Source organism: Astyanax mexicanus, chromosome 14, assembly GCF_023375975.1.
Source record: "Astyanax mexicanus isolate ESR-SI-001 chromosome 14, AstMex3_surface, whole genome shotgun sequence".
In the NCBI taxonomy this organism is placed as follows: Eukaryota; Metazoa; Chordata; class Actinopteri; order Characiformes; family Acestrorhamphidae; genus Astyanax; species Astyanax mexicanus.
The window spans coordinates 34,319,344-34,332,827 of NC_064421.1; the positions used below are offsets into that span (position 1 = coordinate 34,319,344).

General features: G+C 36.9%; 1 protein-coding gene across 2 annotated transcripts in view; it reads left to right on the forward strand.

Moving 5' to 3' along the window:
* kif20ba (kinesin family member 20Ba) overlaps positions 1-13,484 on the forward strand; it is a 48,859-nt gene that overhangs the window by 5,260 nt on the left and 30,115 nt on the right. For both annotated transcript variants that reach the window (XM_022672689.2, XM_022672690.2), the window contains exons 5-17: positions 586-724; positions 1,248-1,432; positions 1,532-1,793; positions 2,939-3,050; positions 3,209-3,280; positions 3,838-3,984; positions 4,088-4,244; positions 6,077-6,334; positions 6,790-6,929; positions 7,032-7,155; positions 7,563-7,770; positions 10,594-10,643; positions 10,892-11,011. In XM_022672689.2, coding sequence (XP_022528410.2) covers positions 586-724; positions 1,248-1,432; positions 1,532-1,793; positions 2,939-3,050; positions 3,209-3,280; positions 3,838-3,984; positions 4,088-4,244; positions 6,077-6,334; positions 6,790-6,929; positions 7,032-7,155; positions 7,563-7,770; positions 10,594-10,643; positions 10,892-11,011 — 1,974 coding nt within the window. The remainder of the gene's footprint in view (positions 1-585; positions 725-1,247; positions 1,433-1,531; positions 1,794-2,938; positions 3,051-3,208; positions 3,281-3,837; positions 3,985-4,087; positions 4,245-6,076; positions 6,335-6,789; positions 6,930-7,031; positions 7,156-7,562; positions 7,771-10,593; positions 10,644-10,891; positions 11,012-13,484) is intronic.

The following is a 13,484-nucleotide window of genomic DNA, read 5'->3' on the forward strand; positions in this document are numbered from 1 at the left end:
GACATTTTCGTTTTCTCTTCTGTGGTTAAAAGGCGTCCTTTCTGTGTGTGAGGCTTGTATGTGTGTGATGTTGCAGCCTACTGTTCCCTGATTTGCTGGATGATTAATAAAAAATAAAAAAAACATAAAAAAAAGTCAAGCTTTGCTGAACATTTTTTCGCCGGATGGCGGGACTGTGTTCAACACAGTGCAACCCAGCATGCACCGCGGCCAGCGGCGTCTCTCTCCATTGAAATTAATAGAATACATTGAGGCTTAAGTGCCCGTGGACCGTTATTCAAACGAATCCGGCTGCCACACTCTGTCTAGCCAACCAGGGAAGAGCATGCTGCTATGTCACACACATACAAGCTAAAAACTAGTTTTAAAAAATAAAACTAGCTCCTTTTAAAAAGTGTATTATTCGTTTAGGCTCTTGTTACATTCCATATAACTAGTTCTGACCTGAATTATTGAACAAAATATGAAAAAAATGTTACATCAGGATTTAAAAAAAAATGCACAGCCATGTGCCCTGCTGAACAGGGCTTGTGTTTAAATGGAATACATTAATTCTTTACTTTACTTATTTATTTGTTTTTCCAGGTGTTTGGACCTGACAGCTCTCAGACAGACTTCTTTGACTGTACAGTAAAAAGTCTTGTTAAGGATGTGCTGGAAGGACAAAATTCATTGGTCTTCACCTATGGAGTCACAAATGCAGGAAAGACTTTCACATTTCTAGGTTTGTGCACTTTATTTATTGTCATGTTGTAAATAAGGAGGAAAAAATCATGTTTACTTAGGGGTGGGCGATATGGCCCTAAAATAATATTATGATATTTTTAATGTTATTTTTGCGATAACAATACTCTTGGCAATATGAAAAAATACTGAATTGAGAAATAAATGTTTCAAGAATACACTAATGCAACAAAATAAAATTACATTTTATTATTGCACACACATTGCCCACCCCTAACTGAGTTATTAAAATTATACAAGAATTTTATCAGATTTGTTACAGAAAGCACTGATACTAATAATGCACTCTAAATATCTCCATATACTGAAGGACTGAAGTAAAATAAATGATACTGAACAGTCTTAGTTTCTCTTTTGCTGAAAACAAAAAAAAATAATTAGGGGTGGGTTATATAGCACGATATTTCAGGGTAAAATATCATTCACGATATTTAAAAGTTTTGACTATATTCTTGTGTGTGATGTGATATGGCACACCCTAACTCTGATATATTATATTGTAGGACCTGAGAATGATGTGGGCGTCCTGCCCCGCTCCCTAAACATGATCTTCAACAGTCTCGAAGGTCGAATCTTCAAGGAGATGAGTCTTAAGCCCCACAGGTGCCTGGACGTCCTGAAGCTCACCAAGGAGCAGCAGGCTGAGGAAGCCATCAGCAAGCGTAACCTCTTCAGGCTTTTAAAAGAGGTGAGCTGGGAGTCAGGGTTTTTAGCCTGCAGTCTTGTAGCCGCACCCACGTTTTCATTTTGCCTTCTTGATTATTTGCTCTTTTTCGTCTCTCTTTAGACTGATGCCCAAAAAAGTATGTCTAGCCTGCTGACGTCCAAGGTGTTTGAAGGTCAAGAGTTGGGTGAATTGGACGGTACAGTGAGTGTGAATAGATTCAGCCTGGATATGGACCTCCACAGCAAGTTCTCTGTGTGGGTCTCGTTTTGTGAGATCTATAATGAGAACATACATGATTTACTCGAGCAACCACCCAGCAATGCGGTACGGAGGACCAACTTGCGTCTCTGCCAGGACATCAAAGGAAACTCCTTTATAAAAGGTGAACTCATAAAAAAAATGTATGTAGTTAATTTAATATTATTGGTATCAAGTTATTTCAAGATTAATTTAAAGCATAACAGATACGTGTGCATATGCGTGTGCTTTTTTTAAATTATTAATAAAATAATTTTATTAAAATTTTTATATCTCGTTTTTCACTCTATGAGGCACGCCGGATTATAAGGCGCACTATCAAAGAACCTATTTTTTCTGGTCTCTTTTCATACATAAGGCGGACTGGATTTTAAGGTGCGTTTAAGCACTACTAGTAAGGAACAGGGGTGTCGCAATGTTTCCCCTAAGATAATATGTATTTCTTTTAAAGTCAAACGAGTGCTGGATGGTAATCTACACAGATTTCTCTCCTGAAAACTGTTTATTTGTTTGGGTAAAGTGCTTCTGTTTATTTACAGTAAGCTTAGATTCCCACATTTCTTCAGCACTATGGCTGGAGCATTAGCATTAGCCTCTATCTGCTAGTGCTATGGTTTAGGTGCTAATGCCGCTCAACAGCGTTTTACTGAGGAAACCTAAGTGTTCCGGTAAGCCAGGGCGGTATTTGCTAGTGCTACAGTCTGATAATACTCACCTCTGAATGGCGAAAGAGCTAGCGCGGTTAGTGGCTAATGCTAAAACTGCTGGAGAACTAAACTGAACTACTGTTTCACGCTTTTCAGCTGCATGGATTTACTGCTTCTTACAACCTGACTGGTAAAATTCATACCTGAAGTGCACAAAATTATAAGGCTCACTCAATTTATATATATATGCGCTATGTACGCATTTTGCATAATGAGTACACATTTTAACCTTTTTGTCTGATCTAAAATTTCACCAGTTTTAGTCAGGTTCTCACTGAAGTTGATTTACACATTTGTATCACAGAGATCTGCACAAAGAGTGCTTTCGGCCAATCTGAGCGCTTCATACTCACTTACTTACTCACTCAGCTGTCCATTAAACATATATTATCCTGTTAAAAGTGCGTGCTAGTACAATATACTTTTACAAAAACATTTGGTTAAACTGGGGGATGATTTGTATAAAATTCTTTCAAGGTCTGTAAAAAGAGCAGATCATGTAATGTGTTGGATTGATTGTGTTTTAGAAAGTGTTCTCTAGCTGTTATTTCACCTGTTTCAGATCTGCGCTGGGTACAGGTGAACAGTGCCGAGGAGGCCTTTAAAGTAATGAAACTGGGAAAGAAAAACCAGAGTATCTCCTCCACCAGACTTAACCAACTGTCCAGCAGAAGGTACACACAGGTTCTAGAGTCTCCACATTTTACTTTGTAGTTATTGAAGCTAGATTTTGTAATACGATTAGTTAATTTAAGTGCACAGATTAATTTATAAAATGTACCATTAATTTACTCTGACCTGTTTAGCTGTGTCTGTCTGTCCCTTCATTCAGTCACAGTATCTTTTCTGTCCGGATTCTGCGGATTGAGGATTTGGGCATACCTAGAGTGGAGTCTGTCAGCGAGTAAGTCTTGCTGTACATTTTTAGAAATTGTTTCTGTTTTAAATGTCAAACTGATTATAACGTATAATTAAAAACTATTTCTTTCAGCAGTAAAGGTTTTCCTGCTTGATTTTTTTTTTTTTTTTTAAGAAACTAGCTGATGTGTTGTGAGCTAGTTTAAAGAAAAAATATTTCAGTTCCAGATTTCTTAAGAACTTTACTTTCATCCTGCTTTTTCACATTCCTGAAACTTTGGCTTATGATTTTTTTTTTTTTTTTTTTGTCCTGGGAAAAATTGAACTATTTACAAGAAAGAATATCTGATCAAATTCAGTTAGCAAAAACTTTGTATCTTCAAACTTTTAGGCGTTTCTAATGGCCTATTCAACATAAAAATTTGACATTTAGAGAACAGTCTAACGCACAATTGTCAAAAATTGAGATACAAGCTTTTTCTATGAGTAGAGTATCCAGTAACCATATGAAACTGAGATGCATGTATGTAGGATCTTCATGTGTTTGTATGTGCCATGTTGTTGGAATTGATAAACATTGTTTCCCTCCAATTCTTCTGTTAGGCTGTCCTTATGCGATCTGGCGGGATCCGAAAGATGTGGCAAAACTCAGAATAAAGGCGATCGCCTAAAGGAGGCGGGAAACATCAACACCTCTCTGCTGAGCTTGGGCAAATGCATTAATGCGCTTAAAGGCAACTTGCAGGCCAAGTACTCACACTTCACTATTTACCGTTTGAGGACAAAAAAAAAAAAATAGTGTTTTATGCAAGGCAAATTTTTTTTCTAACAGTCTCCTTCTCTCTCACCACAGGCACCATGTTCCTTTCCGGGAGAGTAAGCTCACACACTACCTGCAGGGCTACTTCACCGGCCGAGGCAAAGCCTGCATGATCGTGAACATCAACCAGTGCGCGTCCATGTTCGACGAGACCCTCAACGTGCTTAAGTTCTCCGCTGTGGCGCAGAAGGTGCGTTTTTTTTTTTTTTTTTTTTTTATATATATACAAAGTTCCTAGAGGCCTGTTCCTAGAGGCCTGTTCCTAGAGGCCTGTTCCTAGAGGCCTGTTCCTAGAGGCCTGTTCCTAGAGGCCTGTTCCTAGAGGCCTGTTCCTAGAGGCCTGTTCCTAGAGGCCTGTTCCTAGAGGCCTTCTTCTTAAGACTTGTTAGTAGTGAATATTTGAATGTAAATGTAAAAAATGAATGCAAGATGTCAATTATTTTACTGTCAGGATAGGTTTGATGCTTTTAAACTTGATTAATTTAATGTGCTGAGAGCTTTAGCAGTAAATACGAGGAAACGGATGCTTTAATAGAGGAAATAACCGCTAGCATGGGTCAAGCAGTACTACTTCAGCTTCAACAAATAATAACTAGAAAGATAAACAAATGGGTAGATATGTTATGAAAAGAGTAGGTGTTATGATCACAGTTGCTAGAATGTGTATTAGTTATCAAGAGTAGTGCTGGACGGACTAGAGAAGATGCTCCAACCTGTCATCTTTGTAAAGACAGACTTACCTTAAAACACATTTTAATGGACTGCAAACCACTGCACTCAGATAGACTGAGGTTTTTTAATGAACGTGAAATGCCAAATGTGCTTAAAACTGTAGCACCTGGAAAAATTATAAATTTTTTGACTTTTTTAAATATAAAACATCTTTTATAATTATTTTTGTATAAAATAATACACAGTTTGAAGAATTGACTTAAGTACCGCCGTAAAAATGACCCTAGTGTGTCGGCACGGCGTTAAATACCTACTCAATCAATCATAGTGCTGGACGATATGACCAAACTTTATATTGCAATTTTGGTTGATACGATATAATTTCGGCCTCAGAAAAACTTCTAAACTTCTACTATGGTCTAAAAAATGTAAAGTCTTTAAAACCTCTTCTCACAAAAAACTATATAATACTTTAGAAATAAAAATGGCCCAAATAAATCAATGCTCACTTTTATTTGCATATAGCCTTTATATACCAACAGAAACATGACATCCCTGTCAAACATAAGCCTATAACCTTTATACATATTACCAATAAATTACAACAGAGGCAGAGTTTCTTATTCATTTTAAACAAATTTAACAGATTAAAACATATATATATATATATCCCTGTTAAATAAGCAAACCTATATCAACTAATAAATAACTTGTTTACAACATAAGCTAATATAAGAAAACATTGTATATAGTGGAAATGCTTGAGGTGGTGGAACAGATTGGATGTATTACCGCTGCTAGTCGGCACCACTGTCCGGCACAATTTGCAGCAAGCTGAAGTTTGTCAGACCTTCGAAAGCCGAACCATTTCCACAACACTGAATCAGTCCTCTCCCCACAACTACCTCTTCTGCTTAATCACTTGTGCAAGCTTGTGTTTTGCTGTCAGGAGCACTCATTTTGCATCCAAAATGTCCCGCGCTGAAGCCCAGCCTAGCCTATGTGGCCGTGTGCCTCCGTGATTACGTCATCATGCACTGACGTAGCCCGGCTACAGAGGCTGATTGTGTTAAGCTCTACTTGAATACAGCGAACTGATGGCAGTAAAAAACACCTTCTGTAAATAATACATATTGAAATACCAAAAATATCCCCGTTATTGAAACATTTCACAACAAATACTGATATCAAATTATTGTCCAGGCCTAATTAAGAGCAGGTTTTTTGTTTAGATGCATCCTGATGGAAGATCAGGCTTGAATGGTTAAGAGTGTAGTGAAACATGGTTTAAGTAGTTCAATAACTGTTTTTGTTCATGAGAGAAAAGGGTCATTATGTTTCTTCTCCCAGGTTGTGGTCCTCACCACTGCTACCAGTGTGCCGTTGGTGGTGAAGAAGAGCGCTCGGAAGGTTTCCTTAATCATCAATAATGCAGGTCAGCAAGGGGCGCGCCGCAGTTCACTGGTGCGGTGGGAGCACAGTCTGGAGGACGTCCAAGAGGATGCAGACTCTGAGGAGGAAGCGGAGAGCGTCATGGAGGACACCATGGAAGACTCAGATGATGAGGAAGGGAAAGAGACGGTGCTACTGGATAAAGAGGCATATGAGGTGATATTGGATATATATGTATTAGATAAACTATTTTTTTAAATAGCAAAATTATTATTATTTCCACAATAATCAGTTAAAGGAGCTGCAGTAACCCCTTAACAGCATAGAATAGAGCAAATGCAGTTTATAATTACCTGTGTGAAGCTACAGGGGGAGCTGCAAACTTCACAGTGAATGCACACACTGAACTTCTTGGCCTGTAAATAAGTGCAGCCAGTTGCTGAAACATATTTTTTAGCATTTTAATTCATTGTTTCACATTAATGTCTGGATAACAGACAGCACTAACACACCACACAAACACATAGGGTTTGTTTTATTATTTGTATTTTATTTTTTTGTCATATGGGCACACTTGTGTGTGGATTTATTTATTTATTTATTTATTTATGTATTTTATTTTATTTTTTTTCCTCCGCCTTATTTTATAAAAATTTTCCCTGTTGAAATAGAATCAGCTGATGGTGCTGGAAGAGCTCCAGGAAAAGTTGAGAACAGCAATTGCAGAAAACCAGACACTAGAATGTCGTATTCGAGCGGAAGTCACCAAAGAGTTCTCAGAGCTCTTCTCCCAAATGCAGACAGACTACAAGTAAGAATTAATGAAGAATCTGAGAAATAAAATGTATGAACATTAAATCTTTTTTTATTCACGTGTCTTTTGCTTAATCCTACTTTTTTTTTTTTTTCCTAGTGAGCGCATTTCCAAAGAGAGAGAGCTTGTTGAGGAGAGGTGTGAGCGACGAATTGAAATCTTCAAAAAACTGGTGGGGAAATCTACTGGAGAGGCTGATTGTGATGGCGAAGAATACTCCAAGGTACGTGTGCAATAAAACAGTTAGTCAGGGTCGTCAGCATGTGTTGGTGAATTAAATTGCTTTGTCGATGGTAGAGCTAGGTTATATTTTTCAAAATTCTCACTTTCACTTTTTTTTTTCAACTCAATGGTTGACGTAGACACCTAACATCTCTCTGATCAACCCTTATTTCTGAGGATTTTCTTTTATTAGCTACTGTAGACAATGGAGTTTGAAAAAACAGTTTCTTATGCAGCATGATCTACAACTCCGAGACCTATGGTATTTAACAAAGAACAAGTCAGCAACAGTGTCTGCATAGATCCTGATAGAGTTCTGGCTTTGGTGCAACACTAGGTGCTACTATTCTTCTCGTCAGTGTTGGTTTCTGATTGACACCTGTTTGTTTGTCTTTTTTCATGCTACAGGTGGACGAGCCTCCATCTCTGGATGGGATGCTGGATTCCATGTCCTGTGACCTTGCAGGGATTAGACGAGATGCTGAGGCTGCCCAGTCCTGTTTGGAGACGTCTGACGGCCAGTCAGTGACAACTCAGAGCAGTCTGGAGGAAAAGGTCTCCAAACTCACAGAACAGCTCAGTGAAGTGCAGAGACAACTGACGCTTAAAACTGAAGGTAGGAAATGAAGCTTTCGTGCTTTAAGCCAGGCGGACACTGTGCGATTTTTTTTTTAATCGGATGCGTTCTGGAGAGCTCAAACTGCAAGTTTGAATCGTTTGTCGTGTATGAACAACGCCTGCGATTCATCTGCACACACTGTATGGAGCTTACACAGTGCTTAAGGAGAGCGCATAGAAAAATGACTGCGCGTCAGGCTGCGAAAGAAACACCAGCAGCTTAAATAAAATAAAATAATTTTATTTTTTATTCTGTTTATTGTTTATGTAAAATTATGTAATATTAAAGAAGCAATCGGTTATTCACACTGGGTAGGGACCCTCATTTACAGTGCCGCTGAGCATTAACAGTTTAAAAGGGATTAAAAATATATATAAAAAAATAGGAATAAAAACTGACATTTATTATAGACGAATAAAATATATACGTAAAAAAGGAAAAATAGGACCTTAAAAAAAGATCATAAAAATTGACATAAAAGGGAAAAAAATTATATCTTATGAAGATATATATTTAATGATTTGATTAATAAAAGAAGAAAAATAATTAAAATGAATAAATAAAAAATATAAAATATAAACTCAGTAAAAATTTGTTTAAAATAACCCAGGCTTTCTGCAGAATAATCAAAGTTTCAGTTAGTTTCAGTTTCAAATCATGAAAACAGCTCACCAAAACCTCAAACTATTCTTTATATTTGACTATATTTACTTACAGGTCCTTTGCTTGTACTTACAGGCCCTTACTTATTTTTATTCAACTGAACTGAGTTTCAGTAGCCTCGCACTGAATTCAGCTCCACGCTGCGAAAGAGAGCGAGAGAGAGGCGTAGCGCATTTTGTCTGATTTATCTTGATTAATTATCAGTACATTTATTAGCTTTAGTAAGTTTAATAGCACTAATTTTACTACACTTCTCCGACCTTATTTATTAAAACGTTTATTTTAGAAGACAGAGGTTATTATGCGGGCAATGCCGCGCGCAATGCCACGCGCTGCGCTAAGCTGGCTTTGCGTGGCTAATATTCTGGAGCACTGGACGAGATTTTAATGAATAAATTAACATATTTATAATTTTAATAAATTTGCCCTGGCGAAAAGAAACGAATTATAAAATATAGCTTTATATTTCTGTGCATGTTTTAAGTTTTATATAATTGACGGGCAGCACCAGAGGCTGACAATGTGCTTTATTTTTCAGATATAATAGCAAAGTGAAATAAAATAAATTTATGTTTGTCAGATATTTTCTCTTTTAATTTTTCTTTTCAAAAACTCCAGCTATTGACTGAGAATAAGCATCTGTTGAAATTATTAAACAGCAGAATGCCTGTGTCTGATATATTAAGCTATAAGTCTGTGTACCGAACATAAATATAAATCCTTATAACTGACAGAAATAAATATGACTAATAATTATTTATAGTTACTGTGCAGATTTTTGGGAAAACAGGTCGTGACGTTAAGAAATCGGCCCGCAAAACAGCTCACACTGTGAGACAAGCAACCAAAATTTCTGGCATGTCAGAAATCCCTGGTCGCGTCCGACTGCTCATTCGCAGCTCGTATGGGCAATTAATCGGACATCGCTTCCCCTCTCACACTGCACAACAAACGACGCACGATCAAGCTAAAATTCGGCCCGATCATGAAATTCAGTCGCATCTGACCAGATCGGGCTTAAAATCGGGCTAAAATCGCACAGTGTCCGCCTGGCTTTAGGGTTTCTGGTAAGGAACACAGTGGATGTGGAGGGAATTATAGTGATGCTTCTACTTTAATACCTCAAGTCATGACACAGAAACTTGTATTGTCTCCCATGACACTTGCCATGTTCTGTGGAAGCTCTTACTGGGGCTGGGTGATATGAATAAAAAAAAAAAACATTTTATTGCTGCATGGCAATATGATTTATATCTCCTTATTTTTTTTATCCCATAAAGGTAATAACAAAAAGACACTTCTTAGACAAAACTACATGTTCTAGATTTTATACAGGCACTTTTATGATTCAGTGTCTGTATATCCTGTATACTGAGTTGAAGTATAATAACGGAAACTGGGTCAGGTCTATTCTATGGGGTCACAATTCTATTGGCCTTTTCAAATTGAACTACTAATGCTTTTAATAAATAATAAAAAAAAATTACATATTTGAAAAGAGACTTTTATTTCAGTAATTCAGTTAAAAATGGGAAACTCATTTTATGTAGATGTATTACACACAGTGATCTATTTTAAGTGTTTATTTCTTTTATTGTTTGCTTACAGCCACTGAAAACCCAATAATCATTGTGTAAAAAAAATATATATAATATTATATAAGACCAATTGGTACTTGCAGTGTGAAAAATAAAATCCTCACCTCCATAAAAGTTGTCAGCAGAAGGAAGCAGGAAGTGCTGTTCTTTACTGACTTTGGACTTGATATAAAACACAGTGGATTAACACCAGCAGATGACATGTCTCTCCAAATCATCACTGAACATCAGTAAATTTTGCATTTTATTTGTAAATCAAGGGATCAGAGTCTGGAGGAAGAGTGGAGAGACACACAGTCCAAGCTACTTGAGGTCTAGCGTGAAGTTTCTACAATCATAAATGAGTCATGTCATCTGCTGGTGTTGGTCCACTGTGTGTTGTATCAAATATAAAGTCAGTGCAGTGTTTTCCTGGAAAATTGTACTGCACTTCATGCTTCTCTCTGCTGACAACTTTTATGGAGATGCTGATTTTGTTTTCCAGAAATACATACTTAACTATAACCTTTTTTTTATTATTTTGAACCTTAACACTGTTAAAATATTAATTCTGTTTCAGAATTGGGTGCTCAGTGCAACTTGTCCAAAGAACTGGAGGAAACAAAAAAGGTAGAAGTCCTCTCTCAGTCCACCAGCATCATCATTTTCAAATGTATTGGTTAAAAAAAAACACATGTATTCGTTTTTATTGTGTATACCTTTTGTGTTTAGTCGTATGGTATAGTTAATGTCAAGGTTATGCATCTAGGGCCTGGTCCTCTTTAGATCTATTTCTTTCACAGCAATGCACATTTTAATAACGTAGTTATAGTTTTACACTTGTGTGTTTTTGTGGTACTGCATGTCTGCTTGTTTAGACCCTGGAGAGTCGTGAGCAGAGGTTGACTGATCTGATGGTAATGTGCGTGGAGAAGGATGATGCCATCAGCAAGGTCCAGACAGCTCTGGATCAAACCGTAGAGGAGGCTGCCAAAAACGTAAGTGCGAACGTATTTGTTTGGCTTTATCATGTGAACGTTATTGCACATTTAGTAGCAAATTACAGCTCCGGAAAAAATTAAGAGACCACTTCAGTTTCTGAATCAGTTTCTCTGATTTTGCTATTTATAAGTTTGTTTGAGGAAAATAAACATTGTTGTTTATTCTATAATCTACGAATAGCATTTCTTCGAAATTCTAAATAAAAAAAATATTTTCATTTAGAGCATTTATTTGCAGTAAATGAGAAATGGCTGACGGAAAATAAAAATAAAAAGATGCAGAGCTTTTAGACCTCAAATAATGTAGAGAAAACAAGTTCATATTCATAAAGTTTTAAGAGTTCCGAAATCAATATTTGGTGGAATAACCCTGTTTTTTAATCACAGTTTTCATGCATCTTGGCATCATGTTCTCCTCCACCAGTCTTACACACTGCTTTTGGATAATTTTATGCCTGCACTCCTGGTGCAAAAATTCAAGCAGTTCAGCTTTGTGAAGATTTATGATCTTCATCTTGATTATATTCCAGGTGATTTCAATTTGGTAAAATCAAAGACTCAATTTTTAAGTGGTCTTATTTTTTCAGCGCTGTATATAAATACGTGGTGTTGTTTTTTTCCAGTTTTGTTTTTTTGAGTAAATTTCTCTGAGTAAGAATATAAGATGTTTAAAGTGAGACCCACAGGTTTAAAATGCACCCTCTGCATGACCAGAACCTTTTATGAAGAGTCTGACCACTTTCTGTTCCCAGTGTTAGATCATGAAATTACAGTTAAAGAGTAACTGTTTATTTTACCTTAAGTGTATTGACAAATATCTTTCAATTATGATTACTTATCTTAGTATCTGTATTTACATAATCATTGTGTGAAACCTTGTATTCTATATGCATAACCAATACTCACATTGTATTTGATCATTTTTATTACTCACAGTGTATTTTACACGCATTTATATAGAAGATTAACCAATACTCACAATACATATTATTTACACATATAGATAAACATTGTTTGATCAGGCATGTGACTAACACATCTATTATGACAAATTAACCTACATGATACATAAGGCATTTACTAACACATAGGATTTAGTATATGGCGGACTAACCACGCGTTATTAACACATTAACATATAACATATGAAATTTATTCTTGAAGCATTCGTTCACTGCATGACCCTAATTAATGGCCATCAATCATTGACTGGTACACTCTGTATGAACTCGACTGATGCACTGTATGAACTAAATTGATACAGAGGAGGCTCTTAGACAAAGCGACCTTCTCTGTGTGGGTGCCTCCCTGAAACCTGCAGCTGCCTCAAAGCGGGGGGTGACGCACACGCACACAGATAGTGCCACGATGTTTCATTCTGGAAGAACACAGTCAAGGCCAAACACTAGTGGTCCGGTCAGACACGTGAAATGGATTACTAACACGTGAAATTACGCATGCTAACATGACATGATTTTAGCAACGCCTCATCAGCAGGTTTCACGTCATTTTGGGTATAAACATGGAGTCAGATCAGAGGGGGGGTCAGAACTTATGCTGGGACGGCTGTTAGACGGTCTTTCATGTGTTGGTTCTCCTGAATATTCGGTACTTTGTAATAAATACTTGGTTTGCTTTCAACTTCACTCCACCTGTCTGACTCTCTCTATCAAACGAACACGCAGGGGAGTTGTACCCCGGTCGAGAGGTGGGTGTTGACCCACCTTTCATTTTCTTTTCTACAACACAGTATACTCTAGAGCAGGGGTATTTAATTAGAATTCAGTTCGGTCCAGTTAGAGAAAAATACGCCAGGCCGAGGTCCAGACCGTCGTTATTTTTAGCTTGCGTTATGATTCAGTATTATATACTGTATACTGAAGAAGCCTAGTAGTTCTGTCAGTGTTTTATGTCATTAACAACTGAAAGACAAAACATTACCCACTAGTATATTTCAACAATATGTACTGTTTTAAATAGACCTGTCACAATAATTACATTATCAACCTATCATAAAATAAATGGAAACACCCTGAACTTATTAAGTCTATTAATATGAATCTGTATGTTATTCTATTTAATTTTATTTATATTAAATGTGTGCCTGCCTGTCATGATAATTACATGGATGAACTGAACTTAAAAAAATATCAGTTTTTTTTTTTTAAACAGCAGGGATCTTACAGAACACATGATTGGTCTGTGAGTTTACTGCGCTGCAAAGCATGTAAACCATAAAGACAATAAACGTTCCGCTGCTTTTAAATGAACACGGTCAGAATTAAATCCTTCTCACTAGTTTATCGGTTTGGGTCCGGATCGGACAACGTCTGTGTCCCTACCCGGACCGCGGTGATTAGTTGGCGTGCTGATCCTAGAGATATAGGTAGGGAACGTTTTAAAGGCTTATAACTGGAGTTTAAAACGATCAGTTTTAGATCAGTCATGTAGTAAGAGAATCTCAACAACT